This window comes from Salvelinus namaycush, chromosome 30, assembly GCF_016432855.1.
Source record: "Salvelinus namaycush isolate Seneca chromosome 30, SaNama_1.0, whole genome shotgun sequence".
In the NCBI taxonomy this organism is placed as follows: domain Eukaryota; kingdom Metazoa; phylum Chordata; class Actinopteri; order Salmoniformes; family Salmonidae; genus Salvelinus; species Salvelinus namaycush.
This window is the reverse complement of record NC_052336.1, coordinates 27633795-27650311: the sequence shown is the minus strand read 5'-3', so window position 1 is coordinate 27650311 and position 16517 is coordinate 27633795. Positions and strand designations below refer to the sequence as shown.

General features: G+C 43.0%; 1 protein-coding gene across 1 annotated transcript in view; it reads right to left on the bottom strand.

The window, feature by feature from the left end:
* LOC120025084 (leucine zipper protein 2-like) overlaps window positions 1-16517 on the bottom strand; it is a 60410-nt gene that overhangs the window by 36198 nt on the left and 7695 nt on the right. The window contains exons 4-5 of the mRNA XM_038969519.1: window positions 14300-14381; window positions 3169-3231 (exon numbers count right to left, since the gene is read on the bottom strand). Of these exons, the coding sequence (XP_038825447.1) occupies window positions 3169-3231; window positions 14300-14381 (145 nt within the window). The remainder of the gene's footprint in view (window positions 1-3168; window positions 3232-14299; window positions 14382-16517) is intronic.

Below are 16517 nucleotides of genomic sequence, written 5' to 3'. Positions count from 1 at the left end.
ATCTAGCCTCAATTGCATTGCAGAGTGTAGTAAAAGCAATAAGAGTGGATAAATTACATATGTTGTGTGATAGGATATGACAAAATTAGGATACCACTCTGACTTACACAGTAGGAATGCACAACAGATGAACCCTCTGTATCTAGTGATAAAAGACACACAAAGATGTCGAGATATTTTTCATGATACACCCAGTGTAGGATACAGCCAAGACTTGAAATGTCAAAGTAGTTCACAGACGCCACTATCCACTACTGATGACCCCTCTGTATCAAGCTACAACGACACTCAAATCTGGAGAGATAGATCTGGCACAGGAAAAAGCCAAGACTTCAAATGTCAACACTACAGCGACCAACTGATAGGGAAGCGCTGGCCCTACATAATGTACTTTCAAAGTGTTCACAGAGCCCATTTCCAGTGCTTCTGACTGCCAGCAGAAATCTCAGAGGTTCTGCCCAAATACAACTTCAATGAACTGTGTAAAACATTTTCAATTGTAACTCTCCCAAAGACCCATGTTTATTTTGAGCTTGATTTAAGTACAATTTGACTCCCTCCTACATAGGTCATGCTACCAGAAGCCTTTGTTGGCATAGTGATTGGTGTGATTCTGTGCCTTGCTAAAATATCCCAGAAATGTTCCATGCGCACATTTTTTTAAATGTATCTCTAATTTTGTTCATACATTTGTTTACATCCCTGTTAGTGAGCATATCTCCTTTGCCAAGATAATCCATCCACCTGACAGGTGTGGCATATCAAGAAGCTGATTAAACAGCATGATCATTACACAGGTGCACCTTGTTCTGGGGACAATAAAAGGCCACTCTAAAATGTGCAGTTTGGCACACAACACAATGCCACAGATGTCTCAAGTTTTCAGGGAGTGTGCAATTGGGATGCTGACTGCAGGAATGTCCACCAGAGCTGTTGCCAGATAATTACATTTTAATTTATCTACCATAAGCCACCTCCAACGTAGTTTTTGACCAACCAGCCTCACATCTGCAGACCACGTGTAGCCACGCCAGCCCAGGACCTCCACCTTCGGGATCGTCTGAGACCAGCCATCCGGACAGCTGATGAGTATTTTTGTCTGTAATAAAGCCCTTTTGTGGTGAAAAACTAATTCTGACTGGCTAGGCCTGGCTCTCCAGTGGGTGGGCCTGTCCCCCAAGTGGGTGGGCCTATGCCCTCCTGCCCATTCATGTGAAGTCCATAGATTGGGCCTAATGAATATTTTTCAATTGACTGATTTCCTTATATGAACTGTAACTGTAAAATCATTGAAGTTGTTGCATTTATATTTTTGCTATTTTCTTAATTACCAGCTAATTATATATTTTTACTTAGGACTGTGGCATACAAAGGACTGTATCCTTTCATTGCCTCATTTACAAGTCATTTAGACTAATCTGTTGTACAACATTACTGTAAAGAGTGCGCTGAGAGTCGGGAAGCAAGTTCAGGGAGTGAATACATTTAATAAATAAATGAACAAAACAAGAAAACACATACAGCGCACCGACATAACAGGAACAATGACAACTGGGGAAGAAACCAAAGGGAGTGACATATAGGGCAGGTAATCAAGGAGGTGATGGAGTCCAGGTGAGTGTCATTATGCACGTAATGCTGGTGACAGGTATGCGCCATAAAGTGCAGCCAGGTGACCTCCTGGTGACCTAGAGGCTGGAGAGGGACGACAAGTGACAGTACCCCCTCCCCGACGCGCGGCTACAGCCGCAGGATGCCGACCACGATGACGATCACGGAGATCAGGAGCGGAGCGGTCGCCTCCAGAAACCTGACGAAACGGCTGAGGCGTGAGAGCCTGATGAGCCGGCAGAGACCTCCCCGGTTCCCTTGGTCAAGGCACAGGAGCCTATCGAGCTAGCTGAGGGATGGGAGCCTATTGAACCCGCTGAGGCATGGCAGCCTGTCAGGCCAGCTGAGGCAGGGGAACCCATCGAACCCACCGAGGCATGGGAATCCGACGGACCGACATCACCTCCAAAAAAAATGTTAATAAAAAAACACTCCCTGATGCTTCCTTTTGGTGAGTCGTCATTCTGTAACGAGTGCGCTGAGAGTCGGGAAGCAAGTTCAGGGAATGAATACATGTAATAAATAAATGAACAAAACAAGAAACACAAACAGCGAACCGACATGAAAAAGGAACAATGACAACTGGGGAAGAAACCAAAGGGAGTGACATATAAAGGGCAGGTAATCCAGGAGGTGATGGAGTCCAGGTGAGTGTCATTATGCGCGTAACGCTGGTGTCAGGTGTGCGCCATAACGAGCAGCCTGGTGCCCTAGAGGCCGGAGAGGGAGCACACGTGACAATTACAGCCATGTCCAATGTTACTCCCTGATGTGAAAACATCAAAATTGATTGGAGTACTCCTAGGTTTGCTGGGGTTGCTTATGTTGCCTCTAGAGGTTGTTCTGGGAGTTTGGTGTGTAGTCAGAACAGAGCCGTTGGCTATATTTACACACCCCTGCACGTACTTCCCCCTTTTTGGTTGAGTAGAGCTAATAATGTCATAGAATGTTCTCTGACCTCCCTCAGGCAGTGTGAACTCTCTACCTCTCACCTGACTTTTTCCATTAATATTGTGGTAGCTTCTGGTCCAGAGCTACTATGCAGCTGTGGTAGAACATCTTCCAAACCGTCGTGTCTCCATTTATGATTGATTACTTTCTTCTCCTCTGCTCTGGGGCATTTGCCCTTAAGCTATAGGATTTTGCGCCAGCCACGCTGCAGCCAGTAACTACCCACTGACCCCAGGTTAGCCAATTAGAAGGTCCCACGACACCAGCCCAGTTCAAAGCCCCGAGGCTCTGACGAATTCAGCGCATCCAGTGGTATTAGTGCTCATAATAGGCCTCTCCACCAATTACATCATTCAACACTGACAGTATAAGGCCCTTAGTTGCCTATGGCTATCTGTGACCTTTGCAATCCAAAATGACAGCATCATATAGATTTAGAAAAATATATCAAAACCAATTACTAGTTCACGTGATGTCAATGACCATAGATATCGTATGATACGATTACTACGGCATTACATTTACATAACATTTACAGGTCATGGTGATCATGAATTAGGAATGAGTGAGGAATGAGTACAAAAGTAGGAATGAGTACAAAAGTACCTCCTGTTGCAGGTCCTTGATTATTTTGGTCTTTTTCTCCATCTCCATCTTGAGGAACTTGATCTGTAGGCGAAAATAAATCAAATTAAATGACATATATTTTCTTACAGACTGTCCATTTTTTTACAGACCGTTTCTTACATTTAAATGATGACATTTACGTTAAGCTATCATGAAGGTAGTAACTGTCACCAACCATGCCACCTGCCTGCATTGGAGTTCATCATACAATATGTTGTTACACTATCTTCAGAACAGATCTATACATCCCAAGGTCAAACATCTTCAAATGATTCTCTGCCTTTCAAGCAGACATCCTGCTAATGCTCCAAGTACCTCCATGTGGTTATATTACACGTTTTATTGCTATTTTAGTTAGCTTCTAAAGATCTTCAAAAACACATATACAACGATGTAAAAAATGATGATTCACTGCTGCTTTTGACTATGATTTATCGAAAATGTGTGTATCTAGAATAGGTAGGTTGACTGTTGGTGGGGTTGCTGTTTCTCATTTTGGAGGCATTTATGCCCGTGATGGGCGACTAACTATTTTCCACTGAGTGATTCATTTAATAGCCATATGCTCATTGTGTCAGAGTGATATCTTTGTTTACTGCAATCCCTTTATCGCGAGCTTGGCATGTCTCTGTAGTGCAGCCATTCCCCATGCCCTGTATTTTAACAAGCAGTCAGGCCTCAAACGGCTGATGCAGATAGCGGGCAACCGCAGCGCAGGACTACAACTAAAAGACTGGATAGCGGTGGGGGGAAAAGAGAGATATTCCAATCCCAATTCTGCTTTCTATTTCACCTCTGCGTTGAAGGATTCTAAGGGATAGGTTGTCCTTCAATGAGGCCATTGAGATTGTCCCAGGGAGGAAGGGGAGAGAATTCATTGCCCAGGTGACCTCAGCTCTGAAGGCACCCAGGGAACTGTAAACTGGGGCTAGGCGGTTGACACACTAATAACATCACAGTTCATGTTGATGCATTTGTAGTTCATGGCTCTGCCCATGGGTATGTCGATAACACATCCCAGCACAACGTTCCCTTTGGGTTGTGGCATGACACACTGAAATGATGGATATAAAATATAAAACTGTAGCATTCTACATTGTTAAGATTTGACATTTTGAATTGTGTTATTACAGTATAATTCATTCATATGACTTACTGATTAAATCAAAGCAATAAGCCTGAGCAATGTCAGTGAGTTTTGTGTGTTTCCAGAGCTATTATACAATTAAACTGTATATTGCAACGCCCAGCATTTGCAACTAGTGTTACAAATACGATGCCATATTTGTTATGAAAGTGATGAAATAACCAGGTTAATCTTTTTCATCATGATGTAATACTTTTTGGAATAGCATGCCTCCAACTGGGACATTCAATCATACATTTTTGTGCGTGGTTTATCTATTGGAGTTTTTCTTGGCCTACCTAAATGTGTTTATCTTTTAACGTTTGTTTACAGGCAGCGTAACTTTACTGATGCCAGGTTTGTAGACTAGTCATACAGAGGTAATACAATTGGATCTGTGTTTAATTGACAGGCACCACAGAACCTTTTTGCTAAGAAAGTTATGAGATTAGGCATCTAGTGTTGTTGCTACTGTCTTGTCTCGGGTACCATTCATTCATGATTGGTTAGTCATGATTGGGGTGGCATGTGCCTGTCCTCTCACACCTATGTCAAAATGTTATTAATTTAGTAAATAATTCTGACAGTAAACCTCCTTTTTAATTTCCACATGTGCAGGGAAAGTGTTTGTGTTGTCCAATCTTCATGGTAGTAGGTGAGTCAGACAGACAATATAGTTATGCATCTAGTTAGCCTATTTCTCAGCGGCGCTAGCCCGCCTCGGCCTCCTCACCTAATTGGCTATCAAGTTTTTTGAAATTAGGTAAATCAGGTCAAATTCGGATGGAGAGTGAGTGAGTTGTTCAAGATGGATAAACAGAAGTCAAAACCAAGTGGTGCACAAAAACTCCCCCCAAAAGATTTATCTGATCAAGCTCGTGCCAAATTATAGACGATAACTACATCAGCAAAGCTACCATCTCCTCGACTGACGAAACACCATTACAGGTGGAAGATTAGCTAGAGGCTAGAGCTGTCGCTTTCAAGGAGCGAGACTCTAACCCGGAAGCTTACAAGAAATCCTGTTATGCCCTCCGACGAACCATCAAACAGGCAAAGCATCAATACAGGACTAAGATCGAATCATACTACACCGGCTCTGACACTCGTCGGATGTGGCAGGGCTTGTAAACCATTACAGACTACAAAGGGAAGCTCAACCAAGAGCTGCCAGTGAGATGAGCTTACCAGACGAGCTAAACTACTTCTATGCTCGCTTTCTAGGCAAATAAAACTGAACCATGCATGAGAGAACCAGCTGTTATGGAAGATGGTGTGATCAAGCTCTCCGCAGCCGATGTGAGTAAGACCTTTAAACAGCTCAATATTCACAAGGCAAGAAGGATTACCAGGACGTGTACTGCGAGCATGCGCTGACCAACTGGAAAGTGTCCTCACTGACATTTTCAACCTCTCCCTGTCCGAGTCTGTAATACCAACATGTTTCAAGCAGACCACCATAGTGCCTGTGTCCAAGAACACTAAGGTAACCTGCCTAAACGACTACCGACCCGAGGCAATCACATCTGTAGCCATGAAGGGCTTCGAAAGGCTGGTCATGGCTCACATCAACACCATTATCCAAGAAACCCTAGACCCACTCCAATTTGCATACCGCCCCAACAGATCCACATATGATGCAATCTCTATTGCACTCAACACTTCCCTTTCCCACCTGGACAAAAGGAACACCTATGTGAAAATGCTATTCATTGACTACAGCTCAGCGTTCAACACCATAGTGCCCTCAAAGATCATCAATAAGCTAAGGACACTGGGACTAAACACCTCCCTCTGCAACTGGATCCTGGACTTCCTGACGAGTCGCCCCCAGGTGGTAAGGGTAGGTAACAACACATCCGCCACGCTGATCCTCAACACAGGGGACCCTCAGGGGTGCGTGCTCAGTCCCCTCCTGTACTCCCTGTTCACTCATGACTGCATGGCCAGGCACGACTCCAACACCATCATTAAGTTTGCCGATGACACAACAGTGGTAGAACTGATCACCGACAATGACGAGACAGCCTAAAGGGAGGAGGTCAAGACCTGGCCGTATGGTGCCAGGAAAACAACCTCTCCCTCAACGTGATCAAGACTAAGGAGATAATTGTGGACTACAGGAAAAAGAGGACAGAGCACACCCCCATTCTCATCGGGTTGCAGTGGAGTAGGTTGAGAGCTTCAAGTTCCTTGGTGTCCACATCACCAACAAACTAACATGGTCCAAGCACATCAAGACAGTCGTGAAGAGGGCACGACAAAACCTATTCCCCCTCAGGAGATTGTAAGATTGTCAAATTGTCAAAGACTCCAGCCACCCTAGTCATAGACTGTTCTCTCTGCTACCGCACGGCAAGCGGCAAGTCTAGGTCCAAGAGGCTTCTAAACAGCTTCTACCCCAAAGCCATAAGACTCCTGAACACCTAATCAAATGGCTACCCAGACTATTTGCATTGCCCCCCCCCCCCTTCTTTACACCGCCGCTACTCTGTTGTTATCATCTATGCATCACTTTAATAACTCTACCTACATGTACATATTACCTCAACTAACCGGTGCCCCCGGACATTGACTCTGTACCAGTACCGCCCTGTATATACAGTTGAAGTTTACATACACCTTAGCCAAATACATTTAAACTACATTTTTCACAATTCCTGACATTTAATCCTAGTAAAAATTCCCGGTCTTAGGTCAGTTAGGATCACCACTTTATTTTAAGTATGTGACATGTAAAAATAATAGTAGAGAGAATGATTTATTTCAGCTTTTATTTCTTTCATCACATTCCCAGTGGGTCAGACGTTTACATACACTCAATTAGTATTTGGTAGCAATTTAAATTGTTTAACTTGGGTCAAACGTTTCAGGTAGCCTTCCACAAGCTTCCCACAACAAGTTGGGTGAATTTGGCCCATTCCTCCTGACAGAGCTGGTGTAACTGAGTCAGGTTTGTAGGCCTCCTTGCTCCCACACTCTTTTTCAGTTCTGCCAACAAATTTTCTATAGGATTGAGGTCAGGGCTTTGTGGTGGCCAATCCAATTCTTTGACTTTGATGTCCTTAAGCAATTTTACCACAACTTTGGAAGTATGCTTGGTGTCATTGTCCATTTGGAAGACCCATTTGCGACCAAGCTTTAACTTTCTGACTGATGTCTTGAGATGTTGCTTCAATATATCCACATAATTTTCTTACCTCATCATACCATCTATTTTGTGAAGTGCACCAGTCCCTCCTGCAGCAAAGCAACCCCACAGCACGATGTACTTCACGGTTGGGATGGTGTTCTTCGGCTTGCAAGCCTCCCCCTTTTTCCTCCAAACATAACGATGGTCATTATGGCCAAACAGTTCTATTTTTGTTTCATCAGACCAGAGGACATTTCTCCAAAAAGTACAATCTTTGTCCCCATGTGCAGTTGCAAACTGTATTCTGGCTTTTTTATGGCGGTTTTGGAGCAGTGGCTTCTTCCTTGCTAAGCGGCCTTTCAGGTTATGTCGATATAGCACTCGTTTTACTGTGGATATAGATACTTTTGTACCTGTTTCCTCCAGCATCTTCACAAGGTCTTTTGCTGTTGTTCTGGGATTGATTTGTACTTTTCGCACCAAAGTACGTTCATCTCTAGGAGACAGAACGCGTCTCCTTCCTGTGCGGTATTGTAATGAAACAGCAGGGGGCAGGTCTCGAACCCTCGACCTTCTAGCCCGAGGTCCGGCGCACTATCGACTGTGCCGCAAAAGCATGTTCGTGCGGCACAGTCGATTTCCGCGCTTATAAACCCAGGGTCGTTACACTACTCCAACCTTTCAAAGAGTGCGTCCTCGCGCTAGCTTGCGACTCTACGTCTTACAGGAACGCGCTCACCGGCCAAGCACACGCGGTGTCGTGGATTCAAGGTCCGATCCCACTTCTGACACCAATGTAATGAAACAGCAGGGGGCATGTCTCGAACCCTCAACCTTCTAGCCCGAGGTCCGGCGCGCTATCGACTGTGCTGCAAAAGCATGCTCGTGCGGCAGAGTGGATTTCCGCGCTTATAAACCCAGGGTCGTTACACTATGATGGCTGCGTGGTCCCATGGTGTTTATACTTGCGTACTATTGTTTGTACAGATGAACGTGGTACCTTCAGGCATTTGGAAATTGCTCCCAATGATGAACCAGACTTGTGGAGGTCTACCATTGTTTTTTCTGAGGTCTTGGCTGATTTCTTTTGATTTTCCCATGTCAAGCACTGAGGCACTGAGTTTGAAGGTAGGCCTTGAACTACATCCACAGGCACACTTCCAATTGACTCAAATTATCTCAATTAGCCTATCAGAAGCTTCTAAAGCCATGACATCATTTTCTGGAATTTTCCTTGCTGTTTAAAGGCACAGTCAACTTAGTGTATGTAAACTTCTGACCCACTGGAATTGTGATACAGTGAATTATAAATGAAATAATCTGTCTGTAAACAATTGTTGGAAAAGTGACTTGTGTCATGCACAAAGTCGATATCCTAACCGACTTGCCAAAACTATAGTTTGTTAACAAGAAATTTGTGGAGTGGTTGAAAAACGAGTTTTAATGACTCCAACCTAAGTGTATGTAAACTTCCGACTTCAACTGTAGTCTCACTATTGTTATTTTACTGCTGCTCTTTAATTACTTGTTCATTTTATTGTTCCTCCTTTTATTTCTTATTCTTATCCATATTTTTTAAAACTGCATTGTTGGTTAGGGGCTCGTAAGTAAGCATTTTCACTGTAAGGCGCATGTGACTAATACAATTTGATTTGTAGATAGGAGGCCTACTTAAGCCTCAGCTTGCACAAGCAGCCTCCCAGTCCCGACAGAGGCCCAGAAATGACAGTGGCCTTGCTCCTCCTCATCTTCCTCCCCTTGAGAATAGAGACAGTTCCTCTAGTGATGGTGCCGGCCTTCCTTATCCTCCTCCTCTCCCAGAAAACCAAGCCGACGACTGCCAGAGACCCAGCGGTGCTCATGAGAGCGACCCCCCCCCCCTCCTTCTGTGAACACTGGTAAGCCAACGAGTGATGAGATGGATAGCCCTGACAGCGTGGAGTCCAAGTTCTAATGTGTAATATAACTAGGCTACCAGCTAAATACTGTACATAGCTATAGACCAGGGTTAGACCAGGGTTCCCTAAACTCGGTCCTGCCTTCAACCCTCCCACGCCTTTTTTATTCCCATAGCACTACACAACTGCTTCAAATAATCAAAGCTTGATAATGAGTTGGTTATTCGAATCAGCTGCGTAGTGCTTGGGCAGAAACCATAACGTACACCCAGGGGGGGCCCCAGGACCGAGTTTGGTAAACGCTGGGCTTGACTGCATTGTCTGCATAATGAAACAATCCCTAGTCAACTATTGTGTTGAAGGTCAACTGATTGTATTATTTGGCATTAATAGACTGGTTTTATGTGGCACAAACCTTCTAACCAAGCTGCAAGAGAGCGTGAGGACGGCTAAGGTAGGCTATAGGTCCTACAGGACAGTTGTATATTCTTAAATGTTTAATTGGTTACTGATTAGTACGCTGTTGCATTCAACATTCATTTTACAATCTACATGTTTGAATTTCCCACTTTAATTACTTAACAAGTAAATACATTATTGACGCCGGCCTGCATTCTAAATAGCAGCATTGCGACAGTGTAGGCCTGTAGCTTCGTAAAACATAATCGTTTGGCTTAACATGAGAAAATGGCGACCAAATAAAAATAAACATGTTCCCATTAAAGCAAAGCTACAGGATACTTCAAGCACTAGCACCACATAATCTGATAGCTATCGATAGGCAGCCGCACAGACATCACAATTTCAGAACCATGGACAGCGATCAATAGTCTAAACTTTGTGAGTGGCTGACGGGCTCAATTTTCTTTTAGGGGGGGGGGAACAAACTTCGAGAAACTGTGAAACCGCTACGCCAGTGAACTTACATTGAATATGTGAACCCAAACAAGGTTTCTGAACATTTTGATTAAATACAAATCAAATAAAAAGGGATCTTTTGAGTGGAACCACAGCTTCATGGTCATCAAATTCTCTACATGTTATAGGCATTTATGATGAGTATGTGTTTCCCATCGCAAACTATTTCCTATTGTGCATGTCAATTTCCAAGTACAGCTACAGCTGTTCGCTGTATGTGGTCCACGGGGGGTACTAATTTATAGTTTTTACGTGTAGGGAGAAGGAAGATACAGATTCAGCTCCTAATTGATTGAAATCATGTATTCCCTTTAACACAGTATTGATAAATGATTATCAGTTGCACTAATTTCATAACATTTTCATAAATTCCAAATGAGGCAACCCAAGATGATGAAATGTTTGAAATGAGAACTGCTCATTAAAACATAAGCACGTTTAAAAATAACGTTGATGGTTTAGTGCCGTATCGTCCCGAACAAAATTCATTTGACTGTGCTTGTTGCTAAACCTGGTTTCCACTTTTGCTGCTTAGTAGGTTAATAGAAAACAAACTCTAGAGCTCCCTAGGGGCAGATTGCAAGTCCAATCAAACAATGTCTTCTACCCAATGCCTCACATCAAATTCGCCCAGCTACGGAGATGTCAAATAACCTCAACTCACACTCTGTTTCTTCACATAGAGCTGTAGGCATGGTCTCAATTGAAAATAAAAAAACTGCACCTTATTACAAACAAGACAGGTATTCATATAGCATCGTCGTGCGTTTTCCAAAACTCTATTAGTACACTGACTAGTAGCAGTAGCAGAGTTATGCTGTATATGATACAACCAAGAAACTCAACTTTACAACACTTTTTTGTGTTATCCCAGAAACGTAGTAACCGGCTGGTCACATAATAAAAGAAACTGTAATTTCCCCTTGTGAAAACACAGGCATTGATTTGATGCATTGCAGTAGCCAATACAATTTCCTTTAATATAGATAATTAACTCCCTACACCAGGGATTTGTCACTCATCTTAACATGAAAATGTCAACAACGACAGTTTGATTGTTGGCTACCAACATCAGCCCACCCTTGTTCTGTGCTGTGAAAATAAGGCGGACGACCATTTTAAGACGTCCGCGTTGTTCTTATTAGCATATATTGAATATCTCAAAACCATTCCACCGTCTGTTTTGAACATTAATTAGGCCTCCCGTTGATTTTCCGATCATTTGTTTTGAGGGGAATTAGATAGCCATAAGAGATGTGGCAGTAAATATCTTTGGGAAGTGGGAATGAAAACGAGGCACAAAAAAGCTACGTGCTAATCAATACAGTACTTTAGGTATGAAAAAGGCTCCACATGAGTATAATGTTAATTACTGATGTTATAACGGCTTTTGTAGCTGTTATAAAAGCTTTATGTGGGCCTACAGTAAATGCATACATAGGGGACCTACAGTAAAGTTAATTTACACATAAGGGGCATACAGTAAACTGTTACCTATAGGTTCAATTCATACAGTAGGTATAAACATGACTCTGCATGTGTGGTATCAAAGTTCATTTGTAGCCTGCTATTCTCAGACGTCTGTATAGATTGGCAATGTAATAACGTCTGAATAGAATAGAATTTATACTAGAACGACAGCCAGGTATAATAGAAAAAGGATTGAGTTGCATGATGGATAGAGGCCTGGATTACTGGGCAAATGAAAAGGAATGTTTATGACAGGATGATAAAAGGAACAAAATATAAAAATAGGTGCCTGGTCTATTAAGTTTTATCAGAGACCTATCGTTTAAGGAGAGAGCGAAGAGTGGACGGAACTCCCTCACTATGCTTTCTATTTCTGGGTTACACCTACAGTTTAAGGCGGAAGTTCACATAAACTTAGGTTGGAGTCATTAAAACTCGTCTTTCAACCACTCCACACATTTCTTGTTAACAAACTATAGTTTTGGCAAGTCTGTTAGGACATCTACTTTGTGCATGACACAAGTCATTTTTCCAACAATTGTTTACAGACAGATTATTTCACTTATAATTCACTGTATCACAATTCCAGTGGGTCAGAAGTTTACATACACTAAGTTGACTGTGCCTTTAAACAGCTTGGAAAATTCCAGAAAATTATTTTATGTCTGTGGAAGCTTCTGATAGGCTAATTGACATAATTTGAGTCAATTGGAGGTGTACCTGTGGATGTATTTCAAGGCCTACCTTCAAACTCAGTGGCTCTTTGCTTGATATCATGGGAAAATCCAAAGAAATCAGCCTCAGAAAACAATTGTAGACCTCTACAAGTCTGGTTCATCCTTGGGAGCAATTTCCAAACGCCTGAAGGTACCATGTTCATCTGTACAAACAATAGTACTCAAGTATAAACACCATGGGACCACGCAGCCATCATACCTCACAGGAAGGAGACGCGTTCTGTCTCCTAGAGATGAACGTACATTGGTGCAAAAAGTGCCAATCAATCCCAAAACAACAGCAAAGGACCTTGTGAAGATGCTGGAGGAAACAGGTACAAAAGTATCTGTTGTAACGGTTTTCTTCCAGGGGTGAAGGAGAGGACCAAAGTGCAGCGCGGCTAGTGTTAAACATGTTTAATAACGAACAAGTAAAACACTACAAACAACAATACAAAATAACAAATGTGCAAAAACCGACACAGACCTATCTGGTGCAGACAATCACAGAGACAGGAAACAAACACCCACAAAATCCCAACACAAAACAAGCCTCCTATATATGATTCTCAATCAGGGACAACGATTACCATCTGCCTCTGATTGAGAACCATATTAGGCTGGACATAGAAACAGACAAACTAGACACACAACATAGAATTCCCACCCAGCTCACGTCCTGACCAACTAAACACATACAAAACAACAGAAAACAGGTCAGGAACGTGACATCTGTATCCATAGTAAAACGAGTCCTATATCGACATAACCTGAAAGAGCACTCAGCAAGGAAGAAGCCACTGCTCCAAAACCGCCATAAAAAAGCCAGACTACGGTTTGTGGGGACACATGGGGCCAAAGATCGTTATTTTTGGAGAAATGTCCTCTGGTCTGATGAAACAAAAATAGAACTGTTTGGCCATAATGACCATCGTTATGTTTGGAGGAAAAAGGGGGAGGCTTGCAAGCCGAAGAACACCATCCCAACCGTGAAGCACGGGGGTGGCAGCATCATGTTGTGGGGTTGCTTTGCTGCAGGAGGGACTGGTGCACTTCACAAAATAGATGGCATCATGAGGCAGGAAAATTATGTGGATATATTGAAGCAACATCTTAAGACATCAGTCAGGAACTTAAAGATTGGTCGCAAATGGGTCTTCCAAATGGACAATGACCCCAAGCATACTTCCAAAGTTGTGGCAAAATGGCTTAAGGACAACAAAGTCAAGGTATTAGAGTGGCCATCACAAAGCCCTGACCTCAATCCTATAGAAAATGTGTGGGTAGAACTGAAAAAGCGTGAACGAGCAAGGAGGCCTACAAACCTGACTCAGTTACACCAGGTCTGTCAGGAGGAATGGGCCAAAAATCACCAAACTTATTGTGGGAAGCTTGTGGAAGGCTACCCGTAACGTTTGACCCAAGTTAAACAATTTAAAGGCAATGCTGCCAAATACTAATTGAGTGTATGTAAACTTCTGACCCACTGGGAATGAGATGAAAGAACGAAAGCTGAAATAAATCTTTCTCTCTAATATAATTCTGACATTTCACATTCTTAAAATAAAGTGGTGATCCTAACTGACCTAAGACAGGGAATTTTTACGAGGATTAAATGTCCGAAATTGTGAAAAAATGTGTTTAAATGTATTTGGCTGAAGTGTATAAACTTCCAACTTCAACTGTAGCTCTCTCACTCTCCCAGGCTGGTTATTAAGTGGTGGGAGAGATGACTGCTGGGTATTGAGATGGGTGATGGGCGCCCACAGGCCCGGGTGACAGTTAACAAGGGGGAGGTTAGAGGAGTGAGGTGTAGACGAGGTGAGGACAACTGAGGGCTCCTACTCACTGTGGCCTGCTGTTTCTCGGCTTGCTCCGTTGCCTCGACCAGCTGTTTCTGCAAGGCAGCCTGGAGGGATTTCATCTCTTCCCTGTTGAGAGGAAAGGTGAGAAACTTTCAGTTAGCACATATCCTTCTCTTCTCCAACTCTTCTCTGACTTCTCGCAGTGGCGAGGCAGTAGTAATAGTATCTCAAGCACTGGCTGACTGACTGACTGAGCACTGAATAGGATCGAATCATCAAATCAATTCATGCTTACTTTTTCTACCAAACATTTGTGATAGAATGCGTGACGAAATACCGAACTTTAATCCAGAATACCAGTATACGATTACAGCAGCAAAGGAATTATTCCCTTTGACTGGGCTTAGTGTAGGTTTAGAGTTTAATTACATATGACTTGGTCATGGTCCATCAATTGTGCAGTCGAGGAGCAGCATCTGCAGTCAACAGCACTGTGTGTCAAACTCAGAAAGAAAAGTCTCTCTTCACTGCTGCGATGCCCTGTCATATTTCACATGCCAATGGTTGTGTCTTTTGGCATGAGCCCAGCCAAGCAAACATTTTTCTTTTCCGCTAGTTGGCATTTCATTTTTCTGATCTCACCCTAAAACCAGCCGTATGACGTTTTAAGGGGAGACAGAACAACTTTTTAGAAGTTAGAATTTGAGGTTGACATTTAAAGGGAGCCCAACACCATTTGGTGCTGTAACTAAGCTTCAGGTCAACACATTGAGTCAACATATTTTCACCGATATTCAGAGACATTTGCCTATGGGCTACAAACAACCAAAATATATTCTGAGTGACATTTTCCTCAGGCAACACAGCACTGAACTGTGAATAAAATAGTGTATAACTCATTATGGGTATCTGTGGGAAGGCAGTTACAAATTTAACCAGAGCACAAAAGTAAATGTTTGACTTTCAGTACCGTCTTCCCCTGCCCCTCCTTATATTTCATTGGCCACTCAAGTTGGCTGTTTTTTGCAGTTTAAATATAGTAATTGGTTATGTCCAGGATTAGGTCAAATGTGGTGGTAAGGACGAGGGTTAACTTTTAGTTTTTTCATGCTGCCGAATACAACGTGTGTCAGTTTTTCAGCTTTGATAAAGGCTACAGTGTCTTAATTAAATTACATTTCTAAACCTGGAATGACGTCATCTAGTAACCCTCACGTTTGTAATTATTCGACAATGTGTTGACTTGAGGATGTGGCTACAGTACCATGGTTTGACATTAAAATAGTTGCTAGTTATTACTCCCCTCGAAGCAATCAAAAACATGCTTGAAAGCTGTCAGAAACAAATGATTTCCCATAAATCGGCTGCCTGGATAGCTCGTGATGAAGTCCTTCGATAATCATTCTTGGCAATGGAACGAACCAAGAGCAGGATTCATCGGCTTTAAAGTGGAAAACAGGTGGCTGCTCTAATTGTCTGTGGACCAGGAGCCATTGCTCCAATAAAACATTGTTTTATGGTTTGTTTATGATTGTCATGTGTTATTGATATGTTGGTTTGCTATTTATAAAGCAGTAGGGTATACGTATATGTAACGGATGTGAAATGGCTAGCTAGTTAGCGGGTACGCGCTAGTAGCGTTTCAATCAGTTACGTCACTTGCTCTGAAACCTAGAAGTAGGGTTGCACCTTGCTCTGCAAGGGCCGCGGCTTTTGTGGAGCGATGGGTAACGATGCTTCGTGGGTGTCAGTTGTTGATGTGTGCAGAGGTTCCCTGGTTCGCGCCCGTGTCGGGGCGAGGGGACGGTTTAAAGTTATACTGTTACATTGATGCTGTTGACCCGGATCACTGGTTGCTGCGGAAAAGGAGGAGGTTGAAAGGGGGGTGAGTGTAACGGATGTGAAATGGCTAGCTAGTTAGCGGGTACGCGCTAGTAGCGTTTCAATCAGTTACGTCACTTGCTCTGAAACCTAGAAGTAGTGTTGCCCCTTGCTCTGCAAGGGCCGTGGCTTTTGTGGAGCGATGGGTAACGATGCTTCGTGGGCGACCGTTGTTGATGTGTGCAGAAGGTCCCTGGTTCGCGCCCGTGTCGGGGCGAGGGGACGGTTTAAAGTTATACTGTTACATATATACTGTGCATACCAAAGGCTGAATTGCAGGTAACATCACATTGTTCCTGCACCATAAAAGTAATGAAAAGTAATGTTGCTCTTCAAAAGAATCCATATGGCAACAATGTGCAATAGCAAATGGTTAATGGT